At 38.2% G+C, this 15,762-nt stretch overlaps 1 protein-coding gene across 7 annotated transcripts in view; it reads right to left on the reverse strand.

Annotated features, from left to right (window-relative positions):
* The window catches only part of grin2bb (glutamate receptor, ionotropic, N-methyl D-aspartate 2B, genome duplicate b), a 260,728-nt gene that overhangs the window by 167,520 nt on the left and 77,446 nt on the right, over positions 1-15,762 (reverse strand). For 6 of the 7 annotated variants that reach the window (XM_057844330.1, XM_057844334.1, XM_057844331.1 and 3 more), the window contains exon 3: positions 12,251-12,928. In XM_057844330.1, coding sequence (XP_057700313.1) covers positions 12,251-12,928 — 678 coding nt within the window. Of the gene's footprint in view, positions 1-1,574; positions 2,120-12,250; positions 12,929-15,762 lie in introns of those variants that run through there. The other variant, XM_057844335.1, reaches the window with a different exon arrangement.

Genomic DNA, 15,762 nt, shown 5'->3' on the forward strand with positions numbered 1-15,762 from the left:
TTGAGGCAATGCATGAGCGGGTCATTCCGCGGATGCGTTAAATATTTTAACGTGATTAATTTGAAAAAATAATTACCGCCCGTTAACGCATTAAATTTGCATGCCCTAATATATGTACATATATATATATTAGGGCTGTCAAAATTATGGCGTTAACGCGCGGTAATTAATTTTTTAAATTAATCACGTTAAAATATTTGACGCAATTAACGCACATGTCCCGCTCATACAGTATTCTGCCTTTTGGTAAGTTTTACAGCAAGTTTTTTTGTGCTGTCTAGCAGCGAACTCTTGTGGTCGCTTTGCGACATGGTTTATTGCTTTCTTGCCAGTTCAATATGGCTGCACGACGTCTCGGGCTGACGCCTACGTTGTAATGTTGTGCTTATATGATCCTTGGACAAGATTTGTCCGTAAGTATGGTTGTTGTAAAGAATGTACATATTATGTTAGTAAGCGAAATATTATATTTTTTGTATGAGACGCTTTTTGTTTATGTTTAGTGAACCTGTATAGCGTGCTAACCTAACGTTGTTGCTAATGCAATGCTTGTGTACTTTTTTTTGTAGTTTCACTACGGTCTAAAGAAGACAATGGTTTGAGGCCATTTTATTAATAAATCAGATGAAAAAGGAAGAAGTCTGATTATTAAGGCGTCGTTCACTAGCTGTCTAGCTTTGGAAAAAGTAGACGCTTCGGAGTGAGGACAGCACAGACAGATTTAAATGACTGTAGAGTGAAATGCCCACTACAGTCCTTATGTACCATATGTTAAATGTATATATCCATCTTGTGTCTTATCTTTCCATTCCAGCAAATTATTTTACAGAATATATATATAATTTCCAGAAAAATATGGCATATTTTATAGATGGTTTGAATCGCGATTAATTGCGATTAATTACGATTAATTAATTTTTAAACTGTAATTAACTCGATTAAAAACTTTAATCGTTTGACAGCCCTAATATATATATTTTATAAGCAGTTACTCACAATGAAAATAAAAATAATATATAGATTTAAAAACAATGATATTAAGAATCTAGTAACTGATGTAAAATAATTACAAATGATTTATTTATCAATAAGTTTTACTGGTATACAAATTATTAAAGTGGCTGAAAAAAAACTCAGCTTCTTAAATAACACCCCGCCCGTAAAAATTAAGATTTTACAGTATGTGTGTGACAAAAGAGGATTTTGGATGGCACTTTGTCTCAGCCTTCAAAATCTCACCACAGTACTGATGCTGATTCACCCGGTGTTTCCTATCGACCACTTGACAGACACTTTTTCACCCCGTGAGAGATTAGTGTTTAACATGCAGCAACTGTAAACCCTGCTTGCATAATTAAAAGTAATGGCAGGCATTGTGAGATGGAGAGCGAAACGATGCAAACTAAATGAAATGTGCCGAAAGAAACTTTGAGGAAAGCGGTCTTTTTAGGAGAACATTTTTCAGGATGTTGCTACTTCCGACTATACCTCATGTGCGTCGTAAACCACAACTATTATCTCTCCAAACACAGGCATAAGGCTATTATCATTCAACAGCAGCAATGAACACTCACACAAAACAGAAGCTCGGAACACAGCTTACGTCCCCACAATAGATCTGGAAGACCTCATTAGTCTCCAGAGCTGGAGTCGAGCGGGGTCCAGGGCCGAAGCTGTCACATTGTTCTGCCAATAGCGACGCGAGGTAGCGTGTGAATTAATGGCTAAATGGAAATGTGCAAATTGTTTAGTGCAGATTGGGCCTACCTGAATCTGTCTGTGACGCACTTGCTCATTATAAATCGGCTGTTGGAGAGGAAAATAAGCTAGCCGCAGTATTGTTTACGTGGTCTCAACGTCTCTAAAGAGAATGTCAACTGCCGTTTCAGAAAAACTATTTAATCAAAGCACATACAGGTATGTGCTCTAGTTAATGTTTTAAAAAAGAAATCACTGCTGAGATATTTCTGTATACCTTAATTTATGGACTATACGTTTCACCGGAGTATGTTGCATTGGCAAAAACAAAAACAAAGAGGGGAAATATTAGGGAAATAAGATACAAAAGCGTACAAGTCACATTTTGGAGGATTATTTTTTAAATTTTCATCGGAGACCAAGGACAAACATATTACAGTAATAATAATAAAATGGAGAACAAAAGGCTAAATTGCTTTCCTTTAACATAACACATTACGTTATTCATACAGTGGGGCAAATAAGTATTTAGTCAACCACTAATTGTGCAAGTTCTCCCACTTGAAAATATTAAAGAGGCCTGTAATTGTCAACATGGGTAAACCTCAACCATGAAAGACAGAATGTGGGGAAAAAAAACAAAATCACATTGTTTGATTTTTAAAGAATTTATTTGCAAATCATGGTGGAAAATAAGTATTTGGTCAATACCAAAAGTTCATCTCAATACTTTGTTATGCACCCTTCGTTGGCAATAATGGAGGCCAAACGTTTTCTGTAACTCTTCACAGGCTTCTCACAAACTGTTGCTGATATTTTGGCCCATTCCTACATGCAGATCTCCTCTAGAGCAATGATGTTTGGGGGCTGTCGTTTAGCAACACGGACTTTCGACTCCCTCCACAGATTTTCTATGAGGATGAGATCTGGGGACTGGCTAGGCCACTCCAGGACCTTGAAATACTTCTTACAAAGTCCCTCCTTTGTCGCCCTGGCTGTGTGTTTGGGATCATTGTCATGCTGAAAGACCCAGCCTCGTCTCATCTTCAATGCCCTTGCTGATGGAAGGAGATTTTCACTCAAAATCTCTCGATACATGGCCCCATTCATTCTTTTCTTTACATAGATCAGTCGTCCTAATCCCTTTGCAGAAAAACAGCCCCAAAGCATGATGTTTCCACCCCCATGCTTCACAGTGGGTATAGTGTTCTTTGGATGCAATTCAGTATTCTTTCTCCTCCAGACACGAGAACCTGTGTTTCTACCAAAAAGTACTATTTTGGTTTCATCTGACCATAATACATTCTCCCAGTCCTCTTCTGGATCATCCAAATGCTCTCTAGCAAACCGCAGACAGGCCTGGATGTGTACTGGCTTCAGCAGGGGGACACGTCTGGCACTGCAGGATTTGAGTCCCTGGCGGCGCATTGTGTAATGTGATAATAGCCTTTGTTACTGTGGTCCCAGCTCTCTGTAGGTCATTTACTAGGTCCCCCTGTGTGGTTGTGGGATTTTTGCTCACCGTTGTTATCATTTTGACGCCACGGGATGAGATCTTGCATGGAGCCCCAGATTGAGGGAGATTATCAGTGGTCTTGCATGCCTTCCATTTTCTAATAATTGCTCCCACAGTTGATTTCTTTACACCAAGCGTTTTACCTATTGCGGATTCAGTCTTCCCAGCCTGTTGCAGGTCTACAATTTTGTCTCTGGTGTCCTTCAACAGCTCTTTGATCTTGGCCATAGTGGAGAGGTGTCTTTTATACCGATAATAAGTTAAAACAGGTGCCATTAGTACAGGTAACGAGTGGAGCCTCGTTAGACCTCGTTAGAAGAAGTTAGACCTCTTTGACAGCCATAAATCTTGCTTGTTTGTAGGTGACCAAATACTTATTTTCCACTCTAATTTGGAAATTAATTCTTTAAAAAAAATCGAACAATGTGATTTTCTGTTTTTTTTCCCACATTCTGTCTCTCATGGTTGAGGTTTACGCATGTTGACAATTACAGGCCTCTCTAATCGTTTCAAGTAGGAGAACTTGCACAATTGGTGGTTGACTAAATACTTATTTGCCCCACTGTATATCTATAGCCTAAACAACACAACATAATTGGGTCACCAAATTTTCGATCGTATTCCAAATCATTAATATATTTTTTTTTTTTTACATTAAAACTTCAAAAATTATAGTAGTGATCCGTCGCTACTTCACTCTTCATACTTTTTGCCCTCAGTCCATCGCAGTTTTTTTTTCCCAACTAAAAAACAAATAAATGCAGTATTTTATAGAGCTATCCCGATCCAATCACAGTCTCTCACTCTCACTCCTGCCGCTTTTATTGGTCAGGTAGTACACTGAAGTTGTTTATTTAAGTTAACAATGACGCTAACGCTACTTCAAGGTTTTTCACTTATCGCGGCGGGTTCTTGTCCCTGTTGTCAAACGTGATTACATTAGGGGCAGTTTACATGACGACTCTGCGACACAAAGACGCAATGACTGAGTAGCCGAATGGCCTCGCATGCATATGGTGTCGGTGAAGACGGAAGGCAAAGACGAAAAATTCTGAATCCTGCCTCCAAAGTGGAAGAATTCGAGTGAGGGGGGCTCGCTCCGCATGCATATTAAATGCTCCCGCGGCGCGAGACCGCGCCGATAACGTCAGCACTCGTACACATCACATTGGGCGTGCGCAGCGGTGCTACTAGACAATAAAAACAGAAAATATGGCTGAATGTTGCCTTTAATTTACTGTTTTAATAATATTTTTAAATTAAATATGTTGAATGTTTCGATTTTTGTGCCTTTTTGAACAAAAGAAAAATGCCATTGCTTTGAGTGGACGGGCATAGTTTTTTTCCGGAGTAAGGAGCTTGGTGGGGTCAAAGAGCATCATTCGCTGTCGCCTTGTAAATCTGCACTGCCCCCAAAGGCCTGGCATGAATACCACATCGTTTTCATGAGGAATTGCGACATTGTTCGAATGGAGATGGGCCCATATAAATGCAAATTTGAAATTTTTCGCATTCTCGGAGAGTCACCATGTAAACGGCCCCTTAGATTCAAATCATCGAAACACTCCTTAAAATTGTTCGTTTCTGTCCTGAATGTGGAGGTGTGTTTGTTGGCAATTGAAACATTCTGAAATGTAAACCTTACAAAAAGTACTCTACTCTAGCGTTGATAAATTTGCTTATCTTTTTTTTTTTTTTTTTTTAATCCAAAAGGTTATCTTTTCATGCCCCATGCTTGGGCTCCAAGTACAGTTTTGATGGCTTTATTCCCACATTTGCAAGCTTGTCACAACAAATTACATAGAGCTGTCATGGTGCATGCAAGTCTGCTAACAATATACCCACACCATATTGTCACTTAAATACTTTTTCTTGGGAGTTTTAGGCTCTTCTTTTGTCTCATTATTGTACTGGTTCCCACTTGAAAGGAAATGACAAAAACAGTTGAAGATTTTGAATTCAATTTTTCTGGTTTATACAGTATCTTTGTGTATGTGTACCTTTCCTTGTACAGTTATTACAAAACAAAGCTCCCCTCCTATGTTTTTATGTGCATTCGTATAGCACTACACACAGAAGCCTATTTTTCCACCGCTGGATTTTAATACAATTTGATGTATTCATTTATCTGATCAAAGTCTTAACCTCCCATTACCCTCCAGAATTCAGTCTGCCTTTTCTTTTTCTTATTTTGTCTGTACTAGTACTACTTTTGTTGGACTGAGAAATAAATAACATTTCATTTCTCTTTTCCCTGTAACTGCTTTTATTCAGTTAGTTGAAAGAAATGTATAAGAAAGTAGTTGCCATGCCAACCACGTTCACCACACTCATCCAGTAATCTGTTGGTGTGCGTGTGTGTGTGTAAGAAAGCTTACAAGGCTGAAAAAAGGTTTAACAAAGCAAGGCAAAGTCAATGGTAATCAAAGCGGTAACAATGTTGGGTTTTTTTGTTTGTTTTTTGTAAAGCCAGCTGCTGGACTACAGTAGAGTGCTCCTCCACCTCTGGAACTAAACTACTTGGTCACAGAGGCGTCTTAATGTTCCTAACATAGTGTAATCTCTGTAATGGATTAAATTGAATTGTTTTAGGAGATTACGAACTCCAATTCCAGTGAGAACGTAAATAAAAACAGAATTCTAGGTTTGGGTATCATTTGGATTTCATCCAATAGCAGTTAGTACTCGGTACTTTTTTTGTCTCGTGCGTAATTGGTTCTAAAACAGATACTTCAGAAAAAATGAATATTAATAACGCACACCACCATTTAATTTACAGTAACAAAATGAATACAACTTCGAGTAAATCTGTCAAATGTATTGTTCTAGCTCCAGATACGGCATTTAGGATTTTTATTCTGTGTTTCTATGCTTACAGAATTATTTTATTTGTAAGAGCGAAGCTAGATTCAATTTTTAAGGGCAAACCACATGTCTTTATGTTGTTAACTTCAGAGTCTCATACACGAAACCACTCAAGGAAGGCTGCCGCTCCAGTGCTCCATGTCCTGAGCCTAGGGCTGCCACCTGTCCCTTAAAATAAGGAACGATCAGAAATTGGGAATTAAATGCTGCGTTCCGTATTGAACTAATACGGAATATAAATGAATAGATACTTTCTATGCATTTTAGGAGTTTTGGGGATGTCTCTGTTTTTCTCTGCCTGTAAAGCTTTGGGCACGAGGGGGGCGTCCCATATTTCTTATTTCTGAAAGGTGGCAACCCTACCTGAGCCAAGGACAGCCTGAACATATATATAATTTGTATAGCTAGTTAGTTGGTCTGACAGATGCTGAATGTGTTTTATTTGTGCTTCGAATTTGCACTAGTAGTAGGGGTGTGACAAAATATCAAAATGTTGATATATAGTGCTACTTTGCTTCCCAAAAGGTTATCGATACGCTCTTGCCAAGATCGAGATATCGTTTAAAAAAAAGGGTCAATGTAAAAAAAGAAAATAAAAAAACAAGGAACCAACAAGTTTTTACCAAAATCATAAAAGTGTCTCAGTTAACTCAGTTAACGTTCGTTGATTCGAAACCAGAGCATTCACAGTCACTATTTCTGATTTTTGGGGCAGTTACATGTCACTTTCTGTTCATTTTAGGGCATTTACAGGTCACATTCTGTTGAGTTTGACTTATTTTTTAGCGCGACGTTGTGCCGTTCTGCTTCTGTCTGATAATGAATGAGCTGAAAAGAATTAAAATGTTATCATATCTGACTGCCAATTACCTTTTCAGTTGTTAAAAAAAAAAAACCACACTTTTAGTAAGTGTAAATAAATTGTAGAATGAAGATTTGTTATCAATGAAAAACTTAAAAGTGTTCGTTGGCTGTCACTGAGTAGCATTTGCGATCGCTACATAAAATATAAATTACCCCCAAGAACGGTCAGAGATGTAGGACAACCAGAGGATATAATAAATAAATAAATCATAAAATTAAGATTTGTTATTAGGGCTGTCAAATGATTAAAATTTTAAATCGAGTTAATCACAGCTTAAAAATTGATTAATCGTAATTAATCGCAATTCAAACCATCTATAAAATATGCCATATTTTTCTGTAAATTATTGTAGGAATGGAAAGATAAAACACAAGACAGATATATACATTCAACATACTGTACATAAGTACTATATTTGTTTATTATAACAATGAATCAACAAGATGGCATTAACATTATTAACGTTCTGTTAAAGCGATCCATGGATAGAAAAACTTGTAGTTCCTAAAAGATAAATGTTAGTACAATTTATAGAAATTTTATAATAAAACCCCTCTTAATGTTTTCGTTTTAATAAAATTTGTAATATTTTCAATCAAAAAATAAACTAGTAGCTCGCCATTGTTGATGTCAATGATTACACAATGCTCATGGGTGCTGAAACCCATAAAATCAGTCGCACCCAAGCGCCAGCAGAGGGCGACAAAACACCAAAAAACACAAGTAACAAGTGGACATGACACTTAGCTGTCATTTTAATCTGTTTGAGTGGGGCATGTCCTTTAATTGTGTCAAATATTTTAACGTGATTAATGAAATAAATTAATTACCGCCCGTTAACGCGATAATATTGACAGCCCTATTTGTTATCAATGAAAAAATTAAAAGTGTTCGTTGGCTGTCACTGACTAGCAATTGCGATCGCTATACAAAACAGTTGTCAGTTTGTGAAGCATCCGTAATGCTGCGAGATACACATAGAGGATTATGAGAAATAAAATATAAGATGCCATCCAAGCAATTAATTTTCTGGTATCTGTCTGCTTATATTTCAACAAATCAATGGCAAGCCCAATTCTGCATGTGTTAAAACAATATGGCTTCATAGGGAAAGAGAGAGAGTACATGACTGGCACACCAGAAGCCGAGACCTGTCTTCAATTCAAAATAGTGCAAAATAGCTAATGGAGGCAGAGGCCTTTTGAAATTAAAAATGTCATCAATTAGTATTATAAGAAATTGCCAACAGAGTTGTTAAAAGCATAAGCAGATTTTAAGGGGGGGACAGGCCCCCTGGTGGCCGAAAAGTGTCATTGCATGAAATTTACTTTCCCATATATACTAGTACTGTATATAAAAGTTGTAAAGCAATAAAACTGCGACAAAAACGAATTAAATACAAAAAAAAATAAAAATAAAAATTATAATGGGTCAAAATTATTTTTCGAACAGATCATGTGACTAGCACCTTAGACGGTCATTTGCTTTGCATGTAATTTTCAAAAACATAAAATTAGGGGAGGGCAATTTTTCAAATGATTTTTTTCTTTGATTGAAAATTTTTGATTGAAACAACTTTTTGGGGGACTGAATGATTTAGACACAAATGTCCTACCTATAATATGGCCCAAACACAAAAAAGAATTGCTCCAATCAAAGAAAACTTTTTCAATGAAAAATTAAGTGTTCAAATGCAAAGTTTTTCGCATTCAAAAACGTTTTCTCTGATTGAAATTGAAATGTATCTTTTTTGATTGAAGAGATTCTTCTTTTGAAAATATATATTTTTTTGAAGCAACTTATTTTTGGATTGAATAATAATGACAAAAAACATCCTAGCCAAAATGTGGCCCGAACACAAACCAACATTTCTTCAATCAAAAAAGTTGCTCCAATAAAATAAAAAAAAAAAAACTTGACTCCAATCACAAAAAAAAAAAAAAAAAAAAAAAATCAAAGAAAAATAGCTTTCACATGCATTTTTTGAGTTTCAAATATATTTTTGCATTCAAACACTTTTTTTCTTTTTTTGAGTGAAGTGAATTTTTTTTTTTTTGAAAATATATATTTTGATTGAAGCAACTTTTTTTTGATTGAATAATAAAGGCACAAATCTACCTCCATATGGTTCCGCCCAGGGGATACAATTTTTGACCGGGGTAACTACATAGGCACGACACCGGTGGGCGTACCATATTCAATGGATGACGATCTTGATGGAAAGTATTGCCTAAGCAGCCTGATTTAGAATTCCCCTATAGAATGATGGGAAACAAAAAAACGTTCATTGTCAACTTATTATTATAAATATTCTTGTAAGTTTTATTGCTGACACTGCCTTTCGGGGTCATCAACATGTTGTGCCCCCCCTGCCCCAAAAGTCAAAACTCTGCCTATGGTTAAAAGGAAAACTGATGTTTAGATCCCATTTTCTGTTTTTGGAGCATATTGCAGGCGTCAAATTTAAAATTCAATTAAATACACTGTGGGTGGAAAAAGATTTTCAAATTACTGTATAATGTTTTTACTTGTGTTTTGCGCTACGTCCCAACTCCAAACGAGTTAGGGTTGTTGAATGATTTTGCCACAAGGCTTCTTTGAAAGCTTGTAATTACCATTAGTTTATATTAATAAGAAACCAAAGGAATCAAAAAATACTTTTGTCCCATTAGCATGCTGATTTAGGTAGCAATCACATCATCTGCTGTACAGGAGGTAAACACTGTTTAAACGGTTCATGCTGGGTGCCATTATTATTTTTCACCTCTAAGACAAACACTCTTTTAGCAGAAAATGAGCTCATAATGTGGCGTTCCATGAATTGCAGTGTTTATAAAGTAAAATCCTTTTTGTCAACCATGACATGCAAGATTATACTATGCTAACCATAAGTAATATGAATAACAAAATATTCCATCTTAACTTTAATGCAGGTGAGAGTAACAGCTGACGTCCCTAAGGTATTAGCTATTTTTTATGTCCCAAAAATGCATGGAGAAATCCCTCGCTTGCAGCTACAAGGCTCAACCCTCTCCTACCAGCGGCGGCTGTTGCTCAGTGTCAGTGAGTCAGCTGTGCTACACGATGGCTGGAGGAGGTGAAGCTCTTGAACTTTTCCCCCCATCGAAGGAAACGAAATCGGCGGTACGGGAATACTTCAGTTACAGAAAAGTTACAGACGGCCGCGGCTTAGAGGAGGAGGGCCAACCGACACGTAAAACATGTTTGCGTAGGGTGGCTTCCGAGGAGGCAATACCTCCAATATGATTTCGTATTTATACAAAATTAAAGGTTAGTAAACGTTGTTATGAACATTTCCCACCGGCTACAAGAGTTAACTCCAGCTTGTTTAGTGTGTCTAGTGGTGATTAAACATGGTGTTTTTTTCTCTGTGGCAACTGTGTTGAGAAAGAGTGTGTGTATAATGTAAACGTGAGTCATACACACGTGCTATTCATAGAAAAAAATTCAATTATTTTTGTCCTGATCGTAATAATATTGAGCTGTGGCTGTGGGTTTAGGCTCACCTAAAGGACTGCATTAATTCTAACAACATTTTAACATGTTACTTATGTTCCAATTTGATAATATTTTTTGAAAAATAAAAATCCTGTTCAATGGAAAAAAAAAAAAAAAGTCTCAAAGTAACACATTTTAAAGCTGTAATTGCAATACTGTGATACCGTGAAACCGTGATTTTTGGCTTAAGGTTATCATACCATCCGAATATCATACCGGTACATACCTAACTCACTTCACACCATGTACCTTAGCCCCAGCCTTTGGATTCCACAGCTATAAACCCTGGCTCGTCCACATATTGTCCTAGTTCAAAAAATGGAGATGTCGGTTTACCTACACCTCGCTTGTCTGCATTTGGGCCCTCAAGCCCACTGTCCCAAACAGTATGTCAATCAAAAGATGAATCTAATAGCATGGAAGGATTTATGGACTCCCAGCATTTTTCTTTATTTTTTTCAAAAATTCAATTCACAATATCTTTGAGGTCTACCAGTCGATTGCATAATGCAACATATTGCACACTACTGTTCTACAGGCTATTGTGCAATTGGTAAGATGATTTAAGTCAGCCATGTCCAAAGCCGGGGCCAAATGCGGCCCGTGGTCAAAATTTCATCCAGCCCCCAGCATCTGTCATAAAATCAATAACGTCTGGCCTACACACAGACTTAATAAATAAACTTAATTAATTGGTCAGCAGTACTGCTACCAGCATATGAAGCAGCTTACACACTAAATGCTGCTCCTCATTTACCCACTAAAAGGCAGCAGCACTCTAAGCAACATTACCCCGTGTGACCCTGTACTTCCAATTTTCTAAAATGGCGACAATCAACAACAACAACAAAAGGTTCACTGCGACGGCCAACGCTTAAAGGACAGGTGAAAATTTGACTATTTCTTCACTAAAATACTCAACAACTCTGACTGTCTCATTTGTAAAGAGACAGTTGCTGTTTTTAAAGAGTTCAATGTGAGGTGATATTACCACACAAGACAAGCTGACATGTACGACAAGATTAAATGGAAAATACGCAGCGAGAAACTGAAGCAACTTGAAGCTAGTTTTAATTTCACATCAGCAGTATTTCGCAAGAATCCGAGAGTCAAAAGAGAACGTCACAAAGGATAGTTGCGAGATTGTTAAAATTATTAATTAAAAAAAAAATAAAGCAAATGTGACACACAGAATGGCTTGCTAAAATTTACCTAAATATATTGTTCTACGTAAAGGGCGTCAGCCAAGGTCGGCCCCCAACATTTTTCCCACACCAAATATGGCCCCCTTTGCAAAAGGTTTGGACACCCCTGATTTAAGTGTTGTGAAACAAAACAAAAAAACAATCCGATAGAGCACTGTATATGATGACACTGTACCCTTCTGCCTTCACACAGTTTGTTTTTGCCACTTCAGAGGCATATCTTTGGGGTTACATTTTGGAAGTGAGAATTAAACGCCCTCAGAGATAATCAATGCCACCCCAAAAACAAACAAAAAAATAACTACAGTATGTGCTACTGGTTTCATGGTTTATGTGGTTGTTTCAAATACTGCCATATTTGTCAACATGAAACAAAGCACATGTCAGAGGTAAATTAAAATGAAATGCAGATGATTTTTAGCAAACCTCCACATGCCCTGAACATTTGTATTATAATTACAGTCATGATTCACCCAACTTGAACTGTACTACTTATATATCACACCTAATCATTTTGAAACAGATTGGACCTGTTGTTGGTTGGCATTTCTGGATGAAAGCAAGATCATTAAGCCATCCTACCTTGGCCGCCATGACCATGGAGGAGCCTCCACGGATGCCCAGAATGGGAATGTGAGTCTGGGCCGAGATAAAGTCCAGAATCTGAGCGATGGCCTCCTGGTCTGTGTCGTCGCCAAAAACGACACCTTGCAGAGAGTTCCTTGACATCTGTGTACAGATCCGATTGATGATGCTCTTTGGGTCGGTCTCGTTCATGGTCACCACCTCCACCTTTGGGGGGTAGGGAATGTGCAGGAAGTCCTCTTTCTCAAGTCCCGCCCCCAAGGCTACTTCACTAGAGTTCCCTACTAAGATGACAGCGATGCTGAGGGAGCTGATGAGTTTGGGGCTGATTGGAGGAAGCGCTTGTGGCCCAGGAGAGTACTGAGGAGTGATAACACCGCCACGTTGGGTGCCGCCTCCTCTCGGTCCACCTTGTCCTCCTAGGGTGCCTCCTGGTCCAGAACCTTGACTTCCACCTCTGCCCCGAGCCCCGCAGGTGGTCTGTAGGAGCAGTAAGAAGATGAGGAAGAGCAGGAGCAGCCGTGGCCGGGCGATCTTGTGACACAGTGTCTGTTTTAGGGCTGAAGCAGGGGGGCGATGGAGGCGGGAGGAGGATAGAAGGTGAATGTTCTGAAGACTGGAGGGAGATTGGGGGAGGCGGCTGACAAGCATTGCGGAGGAGTGTAAATGCCGTCCCTAAATGAGAAGGACAACAACAACAACAAAAGCATTTAGTTATGAGCACAAAAGAATCTTCCTAACACATATTACAGTAGAAACAAGTTGGTAAAGGAGAAATCCATTTTTAAAACATTTGGATGATTTTGGGGATTTTAACAAGCACAACTTTTTAATGCTGGTCTCGTTTTCCCCTGTGTAGACCAATTGAATACTTTGTATTTCCGCCCATGTTAAATGTGAATTCAGTCGTTAATTCAGAGCCGCTGTGTGAGTGGAGTGAGTGGGTGTGTAAGGCAAACAAGCAATGAAGAAAAGAGAGCAATAAAGGGTATGCTGTTTTAAAACAAGACAATAGCAAAGGGTGTTGCAAATGTAGTCAAAAGGTTTTTTTTTCCTATTTAGTTTTTTTTTTTCTTTAATTATAATTTTACAGGCCCTTTTAGGATGTTTTTAAAAGCAACTTTGTTGTACACATATGTGTGGCGCTACATATTTGTGAAGCTTTTTAACTCATTCTTTCATTCAAATGTATGAAAGAATACATTTGAATTGGTTAAACATTCATTAGACATCTATTGCTGTCAATGGTAGTTAATTGTGTACAAACATGGAATTCACTTTGTGAAAAGAGGCTTCAGTAGTAAATGAATGGATGAATAGACAGCAAAGTTATGTAAATTGATTGTCCGGATGTCATTTTCTTAACTTGCTTTTTGTTGCGAAAACTGCAGCAAGAACTTGACTTTGGAGCCTGAATACTACCATCCTATTACCGTAATTTTCGCACTATAAGGCACACCTGACTAAAATCCGCCACCCACAATGGTTGCAAAGCTTCATTGCTTCAAGAAGCTTTATTTAGCTATCAGTCTAGACAGTCAACCTTCGCTGCCACCTGCTGTCAACACTGTTGTTGTCCAATGTGCCTCCCGGCATGCATTGCAGCACTACAGATGTAAATAACAATCAAAATTCATGTTCTGTACTAACTATTTCTTCAGTTACTGTTTCAGTTGGTTTATTAATGGCTAGCTATGGTATTTGGTCACACTTTATATGACAGTGGCGCCATAAGACTGTCATTAGACAATCATAATTATGACACTGTCGAGAGCATTAATGAATGCTTATATCAGATGTCACTTAGTGTTATCCGGCAAATAATCTCACTTTTGAATGGCTGCAAAAGATCCAAGCTGGACATAAATGGAGTTAGTGACAAAATTTGCTGTATGACACTTAATGACATCTGTCATAAGCATTCAGTAATGCCCTGATAGTGTCGTGTCATAATCATGGCGGTCTTTTGACATTCTTATGATGCCAATGTCAAATAAAGTGTGACCTATTAACCCAAAATAAATAAACAAAAAAGCCACACTAGACTATAAGACAAAGGATTCAAAATTAGGGAAAAAAGTAGCGGCTTATAGTCTGAAAGTTGCGATAAAGATTGTAATTACTGTATATCTCATGTTATGTAAGTTAATATAATTAACATGATTAAATGAGTTGAAACAACTTGTCTGATTAAGTTTGTAGGCCATACTTAAATTTCAGAGAAAACTGAACTGGTAATAAGTTGTGTACTTAGCCCTGGCCTCACTCCCCATGCTTTCAAAAGTGTGACCTAACAATTAGGCAACCAGTAATCAACCAGTAGTGTTTAGTTCAGTTGTCTATGAGCACCGCTGCCACGATGTTGTTCAATCGCTTCTTGGGGCAAATTATTACAGTTCGTGTTCACTTAAATTGAAATCCAGTTTACTTAGAATGTTGAGTTCAACTTACTTAAGTCCAGTTTACTTGAGCTCATTTCAGACTTATTTCCCGCTAAATTCCCGTGTAATGTGACACGGTCACAGCTTTCAGACATGGGGAGATGTACTTTCAGACTTGTCCCGTCTTGGCCACTCGGCACTCTGTGAAGGGATGGCGGGGGACGGGATTTTATAACCCGGACATTATGTCATTTTTGGTCGGCATCGGCAAAAAAATAAACCACTCATTTCCAAAGATGGACAATCAACTGTCTCTTCCTCGGCTCTAAGATCCAGTAGCAATTTAATTTTGTTATGTTTCCAGTTTAATTTTGCTATCTTTCCGGTTTGCCATGTTGATAATCGCGATATTTGTTTACCGCTTTTCGTCTTACTGCAAAGAAAGGGAAAATGACGATCGGTCCGCCATGATATTTACCTCATCAGCCTTTGCACTGTGACCCGGGAATTTAACGGCTGCTTTCACACGTCGTGTCCCGGGTAAGTCCCGGACATTATACTAGGACGCGACCCAGTTAATGTCCGTTTCAACGCCATGTTCACCCGGGAAATTGCTTTGAGATAAGTTTTAAATCCCGCGATATAACCGGAGTCCAGCGTATGTCTGAAAGTGGCTTTAAAATGTTTTTTTGTTTGTTTTTTTAAATCATTATTAGTATTGTGTGTATGACTAAAGGTCGAGTTATGCTACTGTGGCACACCTGTGCCGTCAAGGCAGACCCGATTTACGTGCCTCGCCGTAGCCTTTCATGTTCCATCACAATTTTCTGACTTCGCGTCAACACGTGTGACGTAGTGGAAATGGACTGTGATTGGTCCGCTCAGACTGTTGTTTCCGGTTCAGCACGAAATCACTGCCATGTCAAACATTATTTTGCTACACGCAAAAATGGACCAAGCCGACGAGAGTATCAACAAAGAGCAACTTCTACAATGTCTCGTCAAGACATTATGAAGTTTGCCAAATGGCAAGCAATTCGTGGGAGGAGATTGCTGAAAGTACGGGGCTGGAGGTCAGCCAGCGATTGAATAAAAAAATGGAGACAAGTATGTGTGTGTTCGGAATCG

The sequence above is a fragment of the Corythoichthys intestinalis genome, chromosome 8 (assembly GCF_030265065.1).
Source record: "Corythoichthys intestinalis isolate RoL2023-P3 chromosome 8, ASM3026506v1, whole genome shotgun sequence".
NCBI classification, from domain to species: Eukaryota; Metazoa; Chordata; class Actinopteri; order Syngnathiformes; family Syngnathidae; genus Corythoichthys; species Corythoichthys intestinalis.